This window comes from Chironomus tepperi, unplaced genomic scaffold, assembly GCF_022539635.2.
Source record: "Chironomus tepperi strain 1889 unplaced genomic scaffold, CSIRO-AGI_Ctep_v1 contig_85, whole genome shotgun sequence".
NCBI classification, from domain to species: Eukaryota; Metazoa; Arthropoda; class Insecta; order Diptera; family Chironomidae; genus Chironomus; species Chironomus tepperi.
The window spans coordinates 9,460,414-9,480,413 of NW_027226207.1; the positions used below are offsets into that span (position 1 = coordinate 9,460,414).

The 20,000-nt window shown below is 33.7% G+C and overlaps 1 protein-coding gene and 1 long non-coding RNA gene across 3 annotated transcripts; one reads left to right on the plus strand and one right to left on the minus strand.

The window, feature by feature from the left end:
* Positions 1 to 869: 869 nt before the first annotated feature.
* spz (Spaetzle domain-containing protein) lies at positions 870 to 7,067 on the minus strand. Of its 2 annotated transcripts, XM_070634376.1 has the most exons (4): positions 6,815 to 7,066; positions 4,028 to 4,066; positions 3,025 to 3,320; positions 870 to 2,966 (listed from the first exon to the last, which is right to left on the minus strand). In XM_070634376.1, exons 1-4 carry the CDS (start codon positions 6,857 to 6,859, stop codon positions 2,687 to 2,689), a joined length of 660 nt encoding a protein of 219 aa, XP_070490477.1. In that variant the 5' UTR covers positions 6,860 to 7,066; the 3' UTR covers positions 870 to 2,686. The 2 variants fall into 2 exon arrangements, with proteins under 2 accessions (XP_070490477.1, XP_070490478.1); XM_070634377.1 differs by lacking the exon at positions 4,028 to 4,066 and having other exon boundaries at positions 6,815 to 7,067.
* Positions 7,068 to 11,533: 4,466 nt separating this feature from the next.
* LOC139086214 (uncharacterized) lies at positions 11,534 to 13,434 on the plus strand. The gene is made up of 3 exons (XR_011543986.1): positions 11,534 to 11,692; positions 12,338 to 12,674; positions 13,243 to 13,434. It is a non-coding gene; the product is annotated as an uncharacterized lncRNA (long non-coding RNA).
* Positions 13,435 to 20,000: the final 6,566 nt, after the last annotated feature.

The following is a 20,000-nucleotide window of genomic DNA, read 5'->3' on the forward strand; positions in this document are numbered from 1 at the left end:
CAGAACTAGAAATAATTTGGTTATTAACTTGTCGTCGGAACTCGAAATCGACTCAAATGTTATATGGAGCCGAGTTGACTTGAGTCGACTTTCACATTCGAAATCCGATTCGACTTCGAATTCTGCTTGTCATTAATGCCATTAAATAACCCAAATAACACAAGCCTAAGAAAAAATTTTAACCGCTTTTTGTGCACAATAAAAGCGTGCTCTTTGCCTGTTAGGATATTCTGGTCAGTCCTAATTCACATTTCCTGACTATTTATTTTCGAATCCCACATCATAATTTCGCACAAAGCCATTCAATTTCATTAACTATTATCTTCATTACAATCTAAAATATCTATCACTATCTATACATTAAATTAATTTGGCTTTCAGCTTCGCATTCACATGTCTGTATGTCTTTTTAAAAACAAAACAAAAGTATAAAATTCGTGATTAAAAATTTTTGAAATGTCACAGCTAATTGGGCACCTCAGTTGTTGGTTATTTACATTAAAATTAGCAAAAGAAGACTAAACAAATATTTATTTAAAGTTTAATGTTATTTTTTGTGTAACGTGATGCCGTTGATTAGTTGTAGGGGAATTTTTTAGAGGCTTTTCGAAAGTTGCCGTCGGTCTTACTTTTTTATCTTAACGTAAATCTATTTATACTCTTGTTTACAATCTTTGATTTGACTTGAAATGATGTAAACAAGAATATCAAGTTGTATTTTTAAATTAAGGGTCAATTTCATTGATTTCCGATGTGAAATATTGAGGATGAAGCAATAATAGATTTGATATGAATTTACAATCAATTAAATTGATATCAAATTGACCTTAGCATAGAAAACAAACTAAACAGCTGTTGTAGCTTTAAGATTTGCTTATCATTTGGATTTATTTGGACAATAATTGAATAACAAATTGTCCAAGACTGTTTTGGACATTCCAAAGTGTAATTATTGATTTAGATAGATTATAAATTCAAGATTTTATGGACATTCCCGGATTTTTGAACTCAACATTAGTTTTGGGGAATTTTCATTGATTATTATTGACTTTTTGTTTAATGTTCAGTTAGTGATAGTCAGTCTTATAGCTTAGATGACTTGACAAAATAGAGAATGACGCAGCTCTTTGTCTATCTGATATTGTCTAGCTAATAACTAGACGTACGGTGGACTAATGACGTTTTCTCTGGAGTATCTCATAAAATATGGCATTAGTCGACCTTAAGTCTAGTTATTAACAGTGCATTATGCCAAGTTGTCCATTCAAGATAGAAGCTAACCCACGAGCCACAAAGCGAATAAATGAAGGAAAATCCCGCAATAAACTGACGTCACTTTGGTCTGTGGCTAGATAATTGGTGAAATTCCGAAAAAAATATTTTAAGTCCGGGGCTTGAACCCGGACCTTCAAAACGAAAATGTTCAATATTTGTCGAACATTCCAAAACTTGTATGGAATTTTCGACTTCTTGAAAAACAAGGCCATTTTGAGGGTTTGTCGGAACACGGCACCAAGGCTGAAAGGTACAGCAACGTCCCGGCAATAATACAGCAAATGGCCGCCCTACTTCAGGCAATTTAGTCAAATTTGTGTGTTTTCCCATTGTTCTAGTCACATAATCACGGTTTGCGTATTTACGACAAGCAAATTTAGGCTAGACGAGAACTAAAAATGGAATTCTACCTGACTTCGAGCTCTGATCTAACAGGATTAACTGACATAATGCTAAGACAGCGGCTCAGTATCGATTTCAATATATCTCAAGATTACCAGCAGCAACTTTCAACAAAAAGCCTTCAAAAAAGATCCACAAAACTTTAAAAATTTCCCAGTCAAATTCCACGAATTTCCCTAGTCATACAACAAAGCCGCACGGCATCACCACAAAATAAAGCAACAAATTAATATTTCAACATTCAAAGCCCTTAAAGTTATGTAAATTTATACATTTTAATATTCTATGTACATATGTCAGCAGCATCGTTACTGAATTTTATAATATATTCCTAGTATCAACAATTAACATGAAAAAAAGATATACATTCTAACAGGTTTATCGATGTGCGCAGTAATAAATCTCTTGCAATATTTACAGTTAGAGATGTTTTTATGTTCAAACTTTAAATTATATTTACAGGAAGTTCCAACAATTTTAAGAGGATTTGATGAGGATATTGAGGTTATCTGAGGTCTTAAGAGCCTGTATCTGGATGTTTTTCAAGTATCGGTTAACCTCTTGGGGTTAGGAGCTTGAATATTTGAACACATGATGATATGGTGCCTTTATGGAACTACTTTACCATAAGAACATGCTCATTGTCTGTATGGCATGTTAATTCGGACTTGAATCAATTTTGAGTCGAATGACTTTCATTATGAGCTTTTTTAGAGAATCTGGGACACCCTAGCTCAGTAATCGGCAACGTGAGACACCTAGGTGGTAAGCCTGGTTTGAATCCACACATGGTATAGGTCCATGACACTCCCAAGCTATATTAGGCTAAACTATCACATATCATGTAATACATAACATGCAAATTACCAAAACGACACTCCAGAACCTAACCTCAAACATCACAAATGACCGATTCATCTACAAACCCCACTCATTAAACCCCCAAAAAATACCCCATTGGAATTAACTCTTAAATATTAAAAATCTATAACAAAAGCCTCAAAAGCAATCAATTATATGGTTCTGGAAATGTGATTACTTCCGAATTATTTGAATTCGCCCTCCTCGTTGTGACTTTATCCGTATCACCACCAAATCTATTAAGACTTGATCGATGACCACTTGTATACATGCACTTACAGCATGATGGAAATTGAAAATTTTCCCTAATTGGTTGATTTGTTACTGCATCTATAGCAACTAATTGCCTATATGTGTATGATTGTTTACATCTTGTCTGTACACCAAGTGGAAAATTATTATGGTATTTGCACTGTTGAGTTTCATTCCTAAAAAATAGATCAATTATTAGCTATAAAATTCCATAAAAATGACTGTTAAACTTACACGCATTCCTCGACTACAATTCCTTGTCGATATTTGTCATCATCATTATTAATGATAGTAAGCCATGATCCATTCCATGTCATGGCTGTTTTTGGAAATATAGTTCTTCTCCGACTACTGCATAGTCCTTCTTCATCAGCATCAAATCTTAATCCCAATGTTTCTTCATATTCACTACCGAAAAATAGCTCAAATTTGTCTAAATTCAGGCTTTTAATGTATGGCTTTGGATAGTCTGGATAGTCTTCCATAAATGTTTTCGATTTTGATGGTTCTAGCTTTTTGGAACGTATTGGCTGAAATTGGAAATTGTTGTAAATTAGTGGATATAATTTTTTTAGGAGAATTAGCAGTTTTGTAGCGAGGAGTTTTGGTGATTAGAGTTGAGTCTGATCGTGGATAATATAAGCCGGTTGATTGATCAGCAATTCGGCAATAGGAAGGTATTGTTTGAAGGCAAGGACTCTTTTTAGTGACTCAGGTAAAGTCAAGGCAAGTTAGAAATAAGACCGGCATGACTCTGGTGTTCACAAAGTCAGAATCAAGACTGGCATGAATCTGGCAGTCACCAAGTCAGAGTCAAGGGCATCATGACTCTGGCAAAGTCACTAAGTCAGAGCCTACGAAAGCATGACTCTGGCAGAGTCACTAAGTCAGAGCCAAAACCAGCATAATTTTGGTAGAGTCACCAAGTCAGAGCCATGGCTGGCATGACTCTAGAAAGCTTGCGGGCAAAGTCAGCAAGTCAAAGCCAAGGCCCGCCAGACTCTGGTAGAGGCACCAAATCAGGGCCATGTAGGCATATTGCAAGTTTTTGGATTAATTAACCGATTTGTGCAATTCTAAGTTCCCAAATTCAGTTAAATGCTCTTTACTGCCAACAAAAATGCGGAACCGATCAATTTTGAATCAATCTACTCAGTTCCACACTCTTGCATTCTACCCTATTCACCAAACCCTAGCTACACTACTGACTAACTACATATTGATTATTTAAACTCACAGAATATCTGTTGTTGTAACTTGCCGGATTCGCCATAAGCTGGAAAGATAGGAATTCATAAGAATTTCATGTTTGACAAAGATAATTTTATTGGAAGTAAGACAAATATTTTTCAATGCTCAAATGTCTTATAGAGTAAATAAGGAATTCGACTGAACATTTGCCCGGAGCAGCACAATGTGTTTGGTGGGACATTGTTAAGTTGCTGTATTAATGGATAGACGGCAACGGGATGGTTAACGTCTACTCATTTTAAGGCAATAAATGCGATTTACCGAACTGTGCCGCTCGGATCCATGAACTTTGAATTTTGATTCTATTCACAGTTTGGATCAAAAATGACGATGTGGACTATGCCAAAAATGTTGATAAAATCGTCAATGCGAAATTTCTTCTCATTGAATCATCGACTCCAAAAATAATATTTTAAAGTCAATATTTTGAGTCAAAGATGATGTTTTTATATCTTTTGACGATTTGATCGTTGGATAAATTTTTTATTAGCTTTGTCTTTTACAAATATTAGTCATTTAGTGAGTGATATGGACGATTATAGTCATTGGAGATTGTTAACATGACTCGTGACTTTGGACTCGCGATTGGCAAATTGACGAATATTTAAGTTTTTTATGAGTGATTCGGACCAAATGTGTCCTGTTAATGGCTGCGGTTTTTTTATCAATTGATGTCAAGGAACGATGCATAAAATGACATTTTAGCGAATTTTTAGAGATTTTTACGTCAGTGTCTGATGCTTGGTTGATGTATAGTGGCACAATTCAGTTGCTTTGACCAAGGAACCGTTCACTTATTGCATAGCATGTAGCTCTCCTTAACAAAATCTCGACCCCTTCCTCCCCAAGAGCGTTACGTAATAAGAAAAGTATCCTTTAGCAGCTTAGCCTTCAATCTAACTTTAAAATCTAATCTTTTGATTTATATTAGACAAATTTACAATAATCGTATTGATAATAAGGAATTTCCAATAATGTTGAGTTCTTACTGATAATATAAATGCAAACAAAAACTGCTGAATGCTCACATAATGAACAACAAAAGACAATAAAAGTATTATTGATTTTCTTTTACGACTTGCATTTGAACATCTTCTCATTATTAGGTTAATAAGTCATCTTCATATTTATTTTCAAACTTTACAATTGCAAGCTTTCAGTTCCAATAGTCATGCAATAATCAATTACTAATTTTAATCGGGTGGCGACCAACTCAGGTGACAAAGTATCAAGAAAGTTCCACTAAAATTGAGACAAAAGTTACAAAATTCCAGGTCTTTGGGATTCAGAACTCCAAGATTCCAAAAAGTCCGGACATCATGCAGTCTTTTCTACTCCACTTCTTTTTTGAGAATCCGGACTCCAATAGAGACCCCTCCACATTGAAGTCCTGCAAACTCTGCAAAATTCATCACACCTTGGTTCTCCAACCCCTGATTGTTATTGACAATACATTATATCAACAGCATAACTTGTTGTTGTATAATCAAGTATATTTAATTTTAAACTTGTTAGCAGTTCTGAGAATTTAATATTGTGAAGATTGTAGTGATATAATATAGAAAGAAAAAATACTTAAAAGCATAGCTCAAATTATACTCGCTATTGTTTATTCCATTTCTAGTGGACTCAGGTCAACGTTACTCTAATTCTAAGCCAGGTTCGGTTAAATCCGGCCTCAGTCTTGTGTGCTTTCTGAAGTAGCACTAAGGTTCCTAGAGAATATGCCTTACAAATTAAAAGATTTAAGGCTGATTATCAATAAAATATATTTATATATTTTTTAACCAGGTCGACTCGAAAACAAGTTAAGTTAACTTGACTCAACTCGAATTTGAGCCGGCTCGAGAGACACAAAAGAGAAAAGCTCACAGATTTTTATAGCTTTGCCACAGTTGTCGCGGAATTTTAACATTTGTATGCTAGGCAACCTTTAAGAATCCAACCTAGGGCATTTCTCATTTGTGTCTCTCTGATAGGTAGGTTCTGGTTTTACTGCTTAAACAAACTAGATAAGCATGCTTGTAATCGTTGAGCTTACTCTGTTCTTGAAATCAAACTCTTTGCTTGCTACGAATCTTAAAAAGACATTAGTCACTTAATAATTATATACGAATTTCCCCTTAATCCAGTGATGGGCAATCTTTTATTTTACGCGGCACACCTTGTTGCAAAGAACCGATCAAAACCGCAACGTATGCTTAATATTGACGGCAACATAATGTGTCGCGTCATACAGGTTGTCCATTTCCACCACTGCTTCAATCTAAATTAGTTGATCTCAATCCTGATAATAATAAACAGTTAACTTAACTTATATTCTAATAAGAATTCCACCTAATATTCTTATTGAGTTCTTATTCGTCTCATATAACAGTCAATATTATTAAAAGTAGGTCACTTATGTGCCTTATTAATTATATAGTTGCAATTGTCAATTCCAGCTTTATTTACAAAATTAAATCGCACAAAATTGCATAAAATTTCAATAATTTAACTCATTTAAATCCAGATTAATCCACAATATTTCAAAATATCTCGAAATATCAAAACAAATAATCTTAAATCGCATATTCATCAAGTTCAAAGTCAACGGTCAACAAACAAAAATTCTCTTCAATTACTTATAACTGTTCACATATTTTTGCGAGAGTTAATCGGCTTAGAATATCCAACATCTTGACTCATCTTCACACCAAATAAACACTTTATTGCAACCTTGAAAACTAAATCTTTGTTTGTGAAGCACAAAAAAAAAGTTCCCAAAACTTACTTCATTAATAAGTAGCAACAGGCACGGAAATGTTATGAACTTCATGATTACTTTTTATAAAGTTTCACTTTTTTTCTTGTTTTTTAATAATTTTTTTAAATTTTTTTACTTCACTTTTTAAAGTTTTCGCAACAAGTCGAATTGTCGAAATTGAATTGATGACTTTTTCATAATTTTACTTCCATTTTATATATAAATTTAAAATAAATTGAATTTAATTTGTTAGATTTTTTGTTCATCACTGTTCAAAATACAAAACAATACTAAGCATGAGATTTTTAAGTTTACAATCAAAATACAGCACACATAGACGTAAAAAATTGAGATGATCAGTTGCGGTTGTGTTAGTTGTAGCCACAAGGTGACCATTAAATCTCATAACTGAGCAGTTAAGCTTGTACGATCGTTTAAAAATCAACAAATACATGCAAACCTTTAGCTACCTGAATGCACCTGTTTTATTAGTGAGCGAGACATTAATTGAGAGACAGTGAGAAGGAAGTTCGTGTCTAGATGCATGATAATAAAGTATAATGATAAGTGATCTTCTTTATAGCCACTTGAAGAGGGTGTTTATGATTGTTATTCCAAAAAAAAAAGGATTTTTGTGACCTGAATTTAAATTATTGTTGTTGTGACAGTTCCTTGTCAACTTTTATAAATGAAGCTGGAGTGGAAAAATCCCCAAACATTTGTGAATTGATGAAACTTAATTTATAGTTCTTGAGGGGATTTTTTTAGAATGTCCATGAATGGGCATTATCAAAGAGGTGTTTATTTTGGCTCGAATCAGGATTTTTAGAATTTATTGACATGTTTATGATGCAGATTTATAGCTCAGCATCCGTATTGATTAGTATAGATTCTAAATTTTATGAAATATTGGCAATTATTCTGATTAGCACAAGTTGGTTAATTGATCCAAAATCCGGCACCTGGACAGCATGAAACTGTCCGAACATTGAAGTCTAATTTCGTATCTATGATAGAGCAGCATTGAGGAATAATCCAGGAACGTATCCAGAGATTTTGGGGTATTTGACCCTAACCTCACTTTTAATTATGGATCAAATTCTAAATAGCACTAGTCAGTTAATCGATCTAAAACTCTTGCACCATCTGAGTGCTACGTTGATCAATTTAAACTGCATTTGACCTTAAGCCAGAGTCACGTTGGCTTGGAACCTAATTTTGCATTAATTATTGGCAGTAATCAATAATATTGGCTGGTTAAATCCAAATTATTCAATACTTTAAGGGCTCTTAAGATCCAGGGGTAAATTCAGGGTTGAGGGGCAGGTAAGTGATCCTCAATACCTACCTCGTTGTCGGTTTTGGCACAAATTCCTCAATTTACTAAAGTTTTTCTTGAAAATAATCCCAAAACTTAACCTCAAAATTTTCTAAAAGTGCACACACCTTGGCATTGCTTAGACAATTTGTCCAAACATCAAACGAAGCAGAAACTCAATTTGTATATAAACAAAAAATTATTCAGCACTTGCATGACATTATGAAATACTTTTGTCAATATTTGCTATTGAGTCGTTTAATTTATATTTTTGATAATACTTTAGCAGCAATGATAAGTAACGAGATGATGAAATTCTCTACGACATAAATAATCCAAAATTTAGTCACCCATATTAAAATTGAGATAACAGTAATGCAGACTATAAATAGAATACAATACAATAAAGCGTGTGAAAAGAGGAAATGATTTTAAGAATAATCTGGTTTATTCTTGATTAAGTGGACAACAATAGCTTGATAATTTTACGAATCATGTTCAAAAATTCATGAATTGATAAACAAAATGAAACTACAGACTATGTGGCATATAAAGATGATTCACATTTCTTATCATTAAAGTTCAAAGATGTTTTACTTTGCTGATAATGTAAACTTTTTGAAAATTTCTAATACTAAAAAGTAGAGAATTCAAAAGATTTATAATCAAGGATGTGGAACTGACCAAAATATCATGAAATGGTCAAAACTAGACTGTTCAGATTTGCATTGTTGATTCTAATAGTAGGTTGTCTAAGAAATAGGGTTCAGACATGAACTCAAAGTCTGCAGACCAGCCATAAAAGGCAAAAGACCGATTTTAAGTAATAGTCGTCTTTCTGTAATATGACAGATATTCATTACTTGTTAGGCAGCAGACTGTATCATCGATTAAAATAGGATTGGTTTGTTTGAAAACTGTAGACGTGTGTCTCGAAAATGCAGGTTTTCAGTCAAACAATACTAAAAACTCGTATTATTGTGTAGATAGAGCGCCAAAATTTGGGGAACCACTTTTTCTCCTTAAAAAATGAATAAAATCAGCCTGGTCATTCCGTTAACAGTTTGCATATTTCCGTTAATTCAGCAATTTGGCATTAGCAAACACTTTTTGCTGTTGGGATAGCTTGACAAATAAAATCCTTTCAGATAAGAACAGAGTTGATAGAACTCAATTGCATAAGTACCATTTCTGCATTCCGGCCTACAGTAGAAGCGCCCTTTCAGACTTTTGATTGCCCTCGTTAAAACTGAAAGTCCATCCAATTCCGGATAAGAAAAATCAAAAGCCTTTAAAAATGCAATCAATCTAGTCTACATTCAAGGGAGAAGATTCTACATAAATCATTGAAACTACATTTAACCATCCATAATAATGCATCACAAATTATCAAGCTTGAAATAAAATAGGCTGCTATATAAATCCATATTTCAAGCTTCTACACAAATCCACGCATCATTAGTTCATTGACATTAAACCGGAAGAATAATGAAGTATTCTGTTTTTTATGACAATATCTAAAGGTCCATAATTCCAGTTGGGCAGTTGAAACCAAAAAAAAGAAGCTTAAAAGTTTTTCAATTTAGATGAACATTCGAAGAAGCTTATCGTGTCAATAGAACCAATTTTTCTCTTTTTTTTGGGACGGTCTTTTGGTGATAAATCTGTTACGTCTCAAAATAATTTCCAGTTCAACCTTTTTTCTGAGAGATTTGAATTTGTAATAATCTTAATTGGATCTCGTCAAGTTCTTCTTGATTCAAACAAAACCTTCAAAGTATTGCAAAAATGTCATATAATTCGATTTCCAGATGACTGCACAATTGAGTTCCTGCGAAATCCATTACAGCATGTTACATTTCTCCTTGTTGTTCTTTTGAACTTTCAAAGTATATCAAACCATTGTTAGACATATCCACGTGTGTCTTTCATCTCAACAAACATTCGCTCTTGTCTGTCAATATGCGTCAATATCAAACGTGATTGACAAACAGCCTTAACCCATTTCATTCATTCCTCAAACATAAAATTGGGTTAGTACTTGTTCATCCATTTCAGCATCATGTCAGGGATAAATAGATGTTTAGAGAGTCTTCCGAGCAGCACATTATATGTGGATATGTGGATCAAACCACCATACTCAAACCTAGACCAATTGTTTACAGTGGGACTTGAACATCTCATCTGGATACATTATTGTCAGTAGCCTACAAAGTGAGGCGATGAGTTGCATATTCAGTGGATATGATTCAAAAAAGTCAAAAAATCTCAAATGCTAAGTCTTTAACCAATGAAGGACAAAGTTGGTTCATAATGATTAAGTCCCAAGGATCGAAACCATCACGGTCCCAAACCTAGAGCTAGAAACTCCAAGAATATTCCCGACTCATATTAAAAGCCGGTTTCGCCTGGAATCCAATAGAGTTTCGAATCTTATGCCGTACCTCATCGATTAACTAGAAAGGCTCCCTCATCAAGATCACTCCCACCCATACCGCTCGGGACTTACTTTTATTTATTTTTTCACATCAATGATTTCATCTGTTTCGCACGCTTTGCATATCATGTGAGACTTAGTGTATGAAGTGCGATATTTGCTCGATTGATTTGTCCGATGACTTTGTATGGGATGTGTGAATATTTATAAAGATAAAAGGCTTAAACAAAAATGAAATTTTTTGTCATGTGCTTGAATGTGGACGAGAATGCTTTCTGTCAGAATGATTCAGATGGTCATTTACTTGGTATGTGTCATGTTAAAGGGATGCTTGAGATTAGTTCTGTGAATTTTAATGACCTGATTTTGAGATTGACTGTATCTAGGACTGATCAAGGTCTATGGTTAGAGCAGTGCTGTTGACCAGTGTTTTAAACCTATTTTAGTTCATTGTACACCTACATGTTGTAGTCTGCCGTGACACACAGTTTGATCAACACTGGGTTAGAGTAAGCCACCATCGCTGTTCCATGATTAGATACCTAACTGTAATCCGAGATTCCGTTTATAACAAACTGTTTGATGACCAGTTGACCTCTCAACAACGTGCCTTATGCCAATTTTTTTGCAAAAAGCAAGCATTCTCACCTGACGCCATGACGTCCTTCTTTATTTTTCAAAACACATTCTTTCATTAGTCATGAGTTCTTTATTGCCCTTGTCGAATATGCAAAGTATGTGCTGATACTGACCACAAGATCTTCTAAACGGCGCATTGCATGTCAATCTTTATTGATCTTTGACTTCTCGTGAGTAAGTCACACCGTTTAATTTGCATAAACACATTAAGGTGTTAGATATTTATCAAGGGGAATCCCGAGGAATTAAATACTGGTTTTGGGAAGATGTTTTTCAAAAATAAATTAAGATTTTAAATTTAGCTTCTTTCTTTTGGAGTCAACAATTTTTTTATTTGAGTCGATCACGAGTTTTGGATGGAGTAAGAAGAAAATTAGTCATGTGTAGAAGCTGACCGAAGAATCTGAAATTTCGTAAAAAATAGTGAATATTTCATGGAATTGATTGCGATCTCAATTTTGAAAATTAAAAGTATTATACAGTTATTCTGAAATGATCAAAAAATTGATAGGTATTACAAATTGAGTGCTGCATTTGATTGATATTTGGAAAAGTATAATACATCCAAATAATACATAAAGTTGACTCTTGAATTGACTTTTTTTTGATAAATTGAAATTGGTGGCTATAAAAGTTCAAAAAGTAATAAATTCTTAATTTCATGAGTATGGATATAGACATAATACTTTTGGATGCAAAATGACTAAACTGTTCATGCTTTTGTATAGTTAGATCAGTGTAGTCCAATCTTTCGATTGTACCGAACCCTAGTCAATCATTGGTATTAAACCAGTCCGAAACCGAATACGGCATTTTCAAAAAAATCCTTAGTGGCAAGCTAGTGTACCTCGGCACACATTTTAGATAACACTGAGTTGGACGAAGTCAAGGCAGGCTCAAATTAGGGTTTGACAATTACATTGTCGGTTGCGATTGAGTTCAATTGAATTGTCGAAGCATAGTTCAAATGCTTCTAATAAAAAATATTTGACATGCATTCTTGCATGCCTGACGACGAAATTCTAATAATAAATCCACCAAACATGTCAATCAAGTCTTACAATCACACTTGAAGACAACGACCCGAAGAACACAACATATTTGCTAGAGCATAGCTTTTAACTTACTTTCTTACTTATTTACTTACTTTTTTCAGCCATGCTCCGACTTGGAGTCTTGATTGCTGCAAAAGACCTTTCATCTGACTCTATTGCTGGCCGATTTGCAAATTCTCAGTTTAGACATCCATCTGACATTCCTTCATTACCATCCTACGTCATGTTTCTAACCGTAGAGCATCGCTACGTCGTCATATTAACGATGAAACACGAAATTGTCATGACGGCTTCACAATGACTGATTTCGACCCTTATTCACCTCAAAAATGTAGTTCATCACATTGTGCTGATCGGGGAAAACGCAAGAAATTTCACAAAATAAGCTTTCCCATTCTCAACAATCCACAATTCACCAATTTGACAGCAGATCTAAAGGTTTAAATCAGTGTTGTCCAAACTATTAACCACGGTACACTAGTGTACTGTCAAAATATTTTTTGAAATGCCATGAACCGCATGAAGTGAGCAGCTTCGGTCTTAGTTTATCACCAAGATGTGCCGCAGCTCACAGTTCCTACAACATTGTTCTAGACAGAATCAATAACTTTTCAAGATAAAGACTCTAACCTTCATTAAATAAATTGACAAATTTTTCTAAAAAGACAGTAAACAATTTTGAGATAAGTCTATCCAAAAAGGCAAAAGAGAATTGATGTGAAAATTTTTCCACATTTGTCATTTTAATTCAATTCGATCCCAAAATTGTGCTGACTTTTATTCGTATTTGGTGACAAATTAAGGTACGGTTAGGATAAGAAGCTGTTGGCATTTAAATTGATTTATATTAATCGGAAATAAGCAGTTAAAGCTGTTGATTCAGTAGCTAGCTGAAATGCTTAATTACAATTCACATTTCCTTAGGGAAAAAGGATTAAGAATTTAATTAAATTTTTTGTTGCTGTTCCATTGAATGTCGTTGGCATTAACAACAAAATATGTAAAGCACCATGCACCACCACCTTATATCGTTGTTGGAATTTCAATAAACATTGTCGATAAATTTCAATTTTTATTACTTCCAATATTGGTTTTTATCGACAATGAATGGACTGCATCCTGTAAATGGTGTGGATGGAGCTGTGATGCTGAGAAAAACTGACCATATGAGTTAAATTTGGAAGTTATCCGGTTCCACTTCCCGGATCTTGATTTTAATTCGTGAAAGTGATTTGATAGACTAGACCAGTAACTGTACAAACTAGTATGTCTGGGTACGCTAAAGCTACTGAACCTACTGGCCTTGTTATTGGGTTAAGTGATCCTATGGATCTTGGTTCGTGAAAATGACTTATGTATTTTGTTTTTTGATCGGGAAATATTTTGGCTATGTCATCGTAGAGCTTGGATCTTGATTTCACAATCTGGACACACTTTGACTTACTGCCATTATTTTTAGTCTGGAAATTCCTTTGAACATCTACCTTTATAGTCAGCCGATACTTACGGGAAAATTGGTGGAACATGAAAAATTTTTTTTTTTCTTTTTGAAATGTAATATTTTATGGATATAATAATTCTCAAATTTCTTAATGGGCACTCAGGTGAAATAAAATATTTTTTTGATACTATTTCTACCGTTGCTGTTTAATTAATGAAGATTGCTGATAATTAAGGTAAAATTCTCATGAGTAATGACGGGAGATGCTGCAGTATTTGAAAAAGATACCAAGATGTATTGGATAAAGCAGTGTTGTACAAAATTTGGTCCACAACATGACGCAATCTGATGCATGACGTAAATTTTTTGCATATTTCGAGCATATGTTATGCAAAACAAAATATGTAGCAAGAATGAGCATATTATACATGAAATATGCATAAAATATGTCGACGTCATGTTAATCTACCATGACGCACTAAACAAGAAATACTTTGTATATTTTAATTATTACGACGCCTGATGAAAGTGTCAACATGCTCAATGGCCAATGTGCTAAAACACTCTTTACTGAGGTAAAGTGTCTAGTTGGAGCTATGTCATTGTTGTCATCTAGCTTGCATACTGTCTCAGAATTGCCAAGATTCCATCTCAATTTGACTAGATAGTCAGATCTTAGGGAAAATTGGTGGAACGAAAAATTTTTTTTTCTTTGAAATGTAATATTTTATGGATATAATAATTCTCAAATTTCTTAGCACTCAGGTGATATATTACTTACTTGCTGTTTATTAATGAATTGTGATCCATAAAATTTCATGAGTATGACTTTTATCAACCAAGATGTATTGGATAAAGCAGTGTTGTACAAAATTTGGTCCACTCATGGGCAATCAATTGCATTGACGTAAATTTTTTGTATTTCGAGCATATGTTATGCAAAACAAAATATGTAGCAAGAATAATATTATACATGAAATCTGATAAAAAACTACATTTAAATCCTGGCATTTCACAAGAAATACTTTGTTATCTTAATTTTGTGAGCATGAAAGTTAATGCTCAATTCGTTCATTAAACTATTCAAGCTTTTAGTATCACGTAACATTGACATTCATAAGTTAGATGATCTGAACTTCTGTGGATCACTTTCATGAAGTTTGTGTTTGTGACTAATTGAATTACTTCTGGTGTAGACATTCCGTCGTGTAATATTATACTAACAAACTAATTAGCTTTTGCTTATTAATTGACGGTGGTCTCTTTGTGTGTTAGGGTCGCATGAGACAAAACTACATTTGAATCCAGACATTTCACAACTTCCTGAATTTTGTGAGTATATCTAATACAAATTCGTTCATTAAACTATTCAAGCTTTTAGTATCACGTAACATTGACATTCATAAGTTAGATGATCTGGAACCTAACTTTCATGAAGTTGTGTTTGTGACTAATTGAATTACTTCTGGTGTAGACATTCCGTCGTGTAATATTATACTAACAAACTAATTAGCTTTTGCTTATTAATTGAGGGTCAGTGAGAATTTGGACATCAAAATAGGAAATAAATGATTTACTTCTGTAATCAATACAAGGTCAAGAACCGTACGTTTACGTGACATTTCTACATAACACATTTATCATTAGTCAAAACCGAAATCACACATAGTACAATCAATATTTAATCATAAGTCATCATCAGCCTCAAGAAAATTACATCATGCTACATATTGAATTAATCAAGAAAGGACGTTGAATATTTTTGTGCCACATCACGTCTCATGCCCACTTGATGCTCATTTTCATACAGAAAAATCACTTTGAAGCTCATTATTTTTTAAAATATCACAAAAGGATGCTTTGCCTACCTGCTTATGAAATATTAAATGACAATGAGGTAAAGACAAGCGCCTCTCAAAGGAGATGTAATGTAAATGATAGTAAAGTGCCAAAATTTATGATCCTTTAGTCACTTGAAACTTTTTTTTAAAAACACGTGCCATGAATGTGATAAAAAGAGAGAAGCATGATGAGTTGACATAAAGGGGGAAAGGAGATGTAAGTGGAATTGAATGTTTTTAGGAAAGTTGATGTGATGGATCTGGTTTATTGTAGGGTCTGCCAAAATGTGCGCATGTCAAGTATGCAGATAAACTGTACAAACTGGATTTTTGGCAAATTTGCGAATGATGACTAATTGGAATAAAACTGAGCAAATTTGTTAGTATGACGGAATAACTGCATTTTTCGCCTTTAAATGGATCATATTCAGCCGCATCAGAGCCATCAGTTGTAATAGCACATAATTCATGTCATACAGTGCAAATTCTGTGCTATTACAACGACGTAACGGTGCCCTAGCATGCTGTTTGAGATATATTTTAGGGCCTTAACTTACTTCATGTCTTATTTAACCTAGTCAAAATCTGGTCTCTAAGAATCTTCAAAATATCTTGTTAATCGTAAATAACCTTCTCAATGGTACACCGGAATTAGCAGTTATCATGAGTTTCAAAGCAGTTAGGTGCGTCTGTAGAGGAATCAGCAAGGTATTTGGTTCACATTTGGTGTTTTAACTCGAAGATTCAAGAGTTCGGATCCAAGTTTATTTAAAAAGTGATCTACTGTAACCCATTCTATTCTTTGTGGCTAAGTGGGCTCATGTCTTTTCCAAAATGTGAGTGGAAATTTGAGAGGGTCAACCCTTAAACTTCCTTCCCTCCTGAGTATCCTCTTAGTTATTGGCCGTCCATGTATCTTCTAAATCATCAGAGCACATGAAAATCAAATTTTCACTACACTCTACATCCCCCTAACCATCAAGCCTCATCCATCATTACATAATCCATACAGTAAGCAGCACAAAAATTCACAATAAGCACTCAAAGAGATCAAAGAGATAATTCTGTATTTTCAACACAACAAGTGTATTTTTTGGAACCAAAATAGGTTTATAGTTGACAATAATCGTAGATTTTCTCATAAATATTCCAGAATTTGCCGACTTAACATTCAATATTAGGTAAGAATTTGTCATCATTAAGTATATTGTCTCTTTCTACCTGTTTATTGCTTATTATTAATTATTAATGCCTTCTTTTCATCTCTTAAGCCTTGACAAAATTTGTTTATGCTACTTGTTGAGTTCTTTATGCTTACTTCTTTTGAGTTTTAAAAAAAGTTGGAATTTCCAATGAAATTTTCGTTCAAATATTTGGGTTTACCTTTTTGACTGTTGATAAATGCTTGCTGAATGAATGAATGAATGAGGAATTTTTTGTTGGATGTTGTTTTGGCAAAATATTATGAAAAAAATAAGAGATTTTGGACATTGTTGCTGATTCAGAAATAGAATAAGTATATTATTGAGTTTCTGGAACTTAGTGATTCAATAAGGCAGCTACGTAATTTAATTTAGGGGTCATCAGACGGAAGAGATGAAAATTTAAACATTTTTCGACGGCAAGGTCAAGTTTATGATATTTTTTCGTGACTTTTCTTCTACGTGAGTGAAATGGAAAATTTTTTTGGAACATCTTTTTTCGGGGAATATTTAGACTGCATTAGGAATTTAGTCAGTTGCTGGGTGAGCTTCTTTTTCATGACTTAAAGGAATTGAGTATTCAAATTGAATGCTTGCTTTTTTAAAGATATTGTTTTTGAACTTGACATTGATAGTTAATGTCTTGAAGTAGCATAAATTGGTAAATCGATCCAAAATCCGACATCACTTTGTCCTTACTCACTTATGGTGCTGGATTAGCATTGAATCTCAAATCGTATTGACTCTGACATGGTTCCGGATTATAAATCGAATGCAGCAACTTAGCAGCGTAACGCCGGCTTAAGATAAATGTCGAATTCGGCAGCATGTTGGAGTCACGCTGGTCTTTGATTCAATTAGAATCAAGCACAATGCAAAAATAATTCCGGTTTGAGATTTAATTCGAATCCAGCACTATGCCAAAGTTACGACGGCCTGAGTCACGACTTGAGTCGAACCCGACACCATACTAAAGCCTGTGATTTAAATCAAATCCGGCACCATGCCAGAATCACGTAAGCCTGAGGTTTAAGGCAAATTCGACGCCATGTCAGAGTCACCCTTCGGGCGAGATTTTTGATCGATTAATCAATTTCTAGGATTCAAGCATGTTTGATTGATTTATTGGATATATAACTGTTTCTTGTAAAATCTCCATTAATATGTCCGATACAGGAAATCCTATTTTTCTGTAAGAATCGAATAAAATCAGCCGCAACAATGGCTGCGGTCAATTTTGTATCTCAAATTTAATACAGCAAAGTAGCGATTCCCTATAGAATACGTTGAGATGTTAGGGGTAGATGGTGAGTATGCATATCCACAATGAGTCTTACTCATAAATCAATTTCCAAACTTATTGGAAGTCAACACTTAAAAGTCAAATTTTTGATAAGACATAATGTATACAATTTCAATTAAGCTCAATATTTTACTATCAATCAAGTCACTATCTCAAAAAGCCAAACATTTTCAATTTCTAAACAATAAAATCACAAAAATATCATCAATCTAAGTGCTGAAATTCAATCACTATCAAGTACACTTTTCATCACTATCCAAACAATGATTTACAAGCATCACAATTGTGATGAACTCACGTTTTGACAAATGCGACAAAAAGACCAATAAACTTTATTGCTAGTTCAGTGCCATTTTGATGACTCTCGTAAAAATTTTTGCTGAACATTGTCATTATTTATGTCACATCCTACCCTCATCAGCTCGTCTCAAAAGATTCGTCAATTAAGGAAATTTTCGGATAAAAATTTTATGTAGAATAAAAGATTCAGTGAACTTTCTGGTCTTGATTAAAAAATATGTGTTAATGGCTTAACACAAAAGGTTTTTGATGCCTTTATACTTACTTATAAGAAGAAAATTGTAAACAAAACTGTTCATTGTTTGGTGATGTTCTAAATAAAAGTTTATCGACCCATAAAATTAGAAAACAATGAAAAAAAGATAGAAATGTTGAATCTTTTAAATGCAGCTGTGATGAAATGATATGAGCATCAGACTTCTAATCTAATGACCTAGTTTAGATCTTACAGAATGTAATGAAATGTCTAGTCGAAATTGGGTTGAATTTGAGTGCTATTCTCAAGCTTCTCTGTTGTTTTAGCTAGTCAGTTTGGATTATTTGAATCATAAAGACACAAATTCCAGTTAAGGAGTTGCCATTTAAACATGTATCAAAGATAATGCAACTGTACATGATGCTGTTTGAGTTTGTGACTTTACAAGGTTGAGGCTCATTGGATTAACCAATTTTTGGACGTATTCTGTTGATTTTGGGCCACCATTTTTAGCAAATTTCTGTCATTTTATCTACAAGTGAAGAGCTTGCTTTCAAGAGAAGATCAAGCCAATAGTAACGGTCGATTGAGCGTACTTAATTAGAAAGGCAGAGATCAGAAGAACAGAAGAATTAGGTTTACAATCTAGTCGACAAAATGCCGAAAAATCAGTCGTCCAATGAATTACGTCACTTGTACACAAATGACAATACCCATTCAAGCTTATCGAATGACTCTCAATAGTAAAAAAACAGCCGATGATTGAGATCCAGAGCTGCACTTGGTTTGATGAGATGTTTAACGAGTGAGGGTACGTCAAACCACTGCCCTCAATTGACCTACAGTTTAAAATGGGATCAGAACCACTCCTGTTCAATCTAAAAATGAACCAAATCAATGACCATGTAGCCGTCAAAAATCCCTCACAGCTTGATATAAATATGACGACGTAGTGCGGTCCTAACAACTGCATTATGCTGCTTTCGGTATAACTTATTTTAACAAAAGGTTCCAAAAAACATTTGAACCGTACTAATTAATATAAAAGCTTTTCTTTTCTTTTCTATAAACGACTTGATATTAAATACAGTTTAATTGATTTTAATGCATTAGTTCTGCTTTCGTATTGAAATTTTTTGGGGAAAAAAGTCATTGAAATGATTTTAATTGTTGTCAATTTCTTCTCTTTGTCGGTCTTTTTCAAGTCTTATTCGTCTGGCACTACAGTTAATAGATTTTTATGCTTAATTTTTCACATTAATTGACCAAATAAAATTACAAATTTAAATGAAAGGAATTAATTCAAAACAGAACATGATGAAGACATCCAAAAGGTCAATCAGACTTTTAGGTTGAATATTTTTAGGGAAATAAGCAAGAATCTAGGAATTTTAAGTCCAAAAAGTTGACAACTTTATGAACTTTTCTTCATATTTTTGCTGACAAGCTTATGTCCTTGTGTCGGCAGTCGATGACCCTTA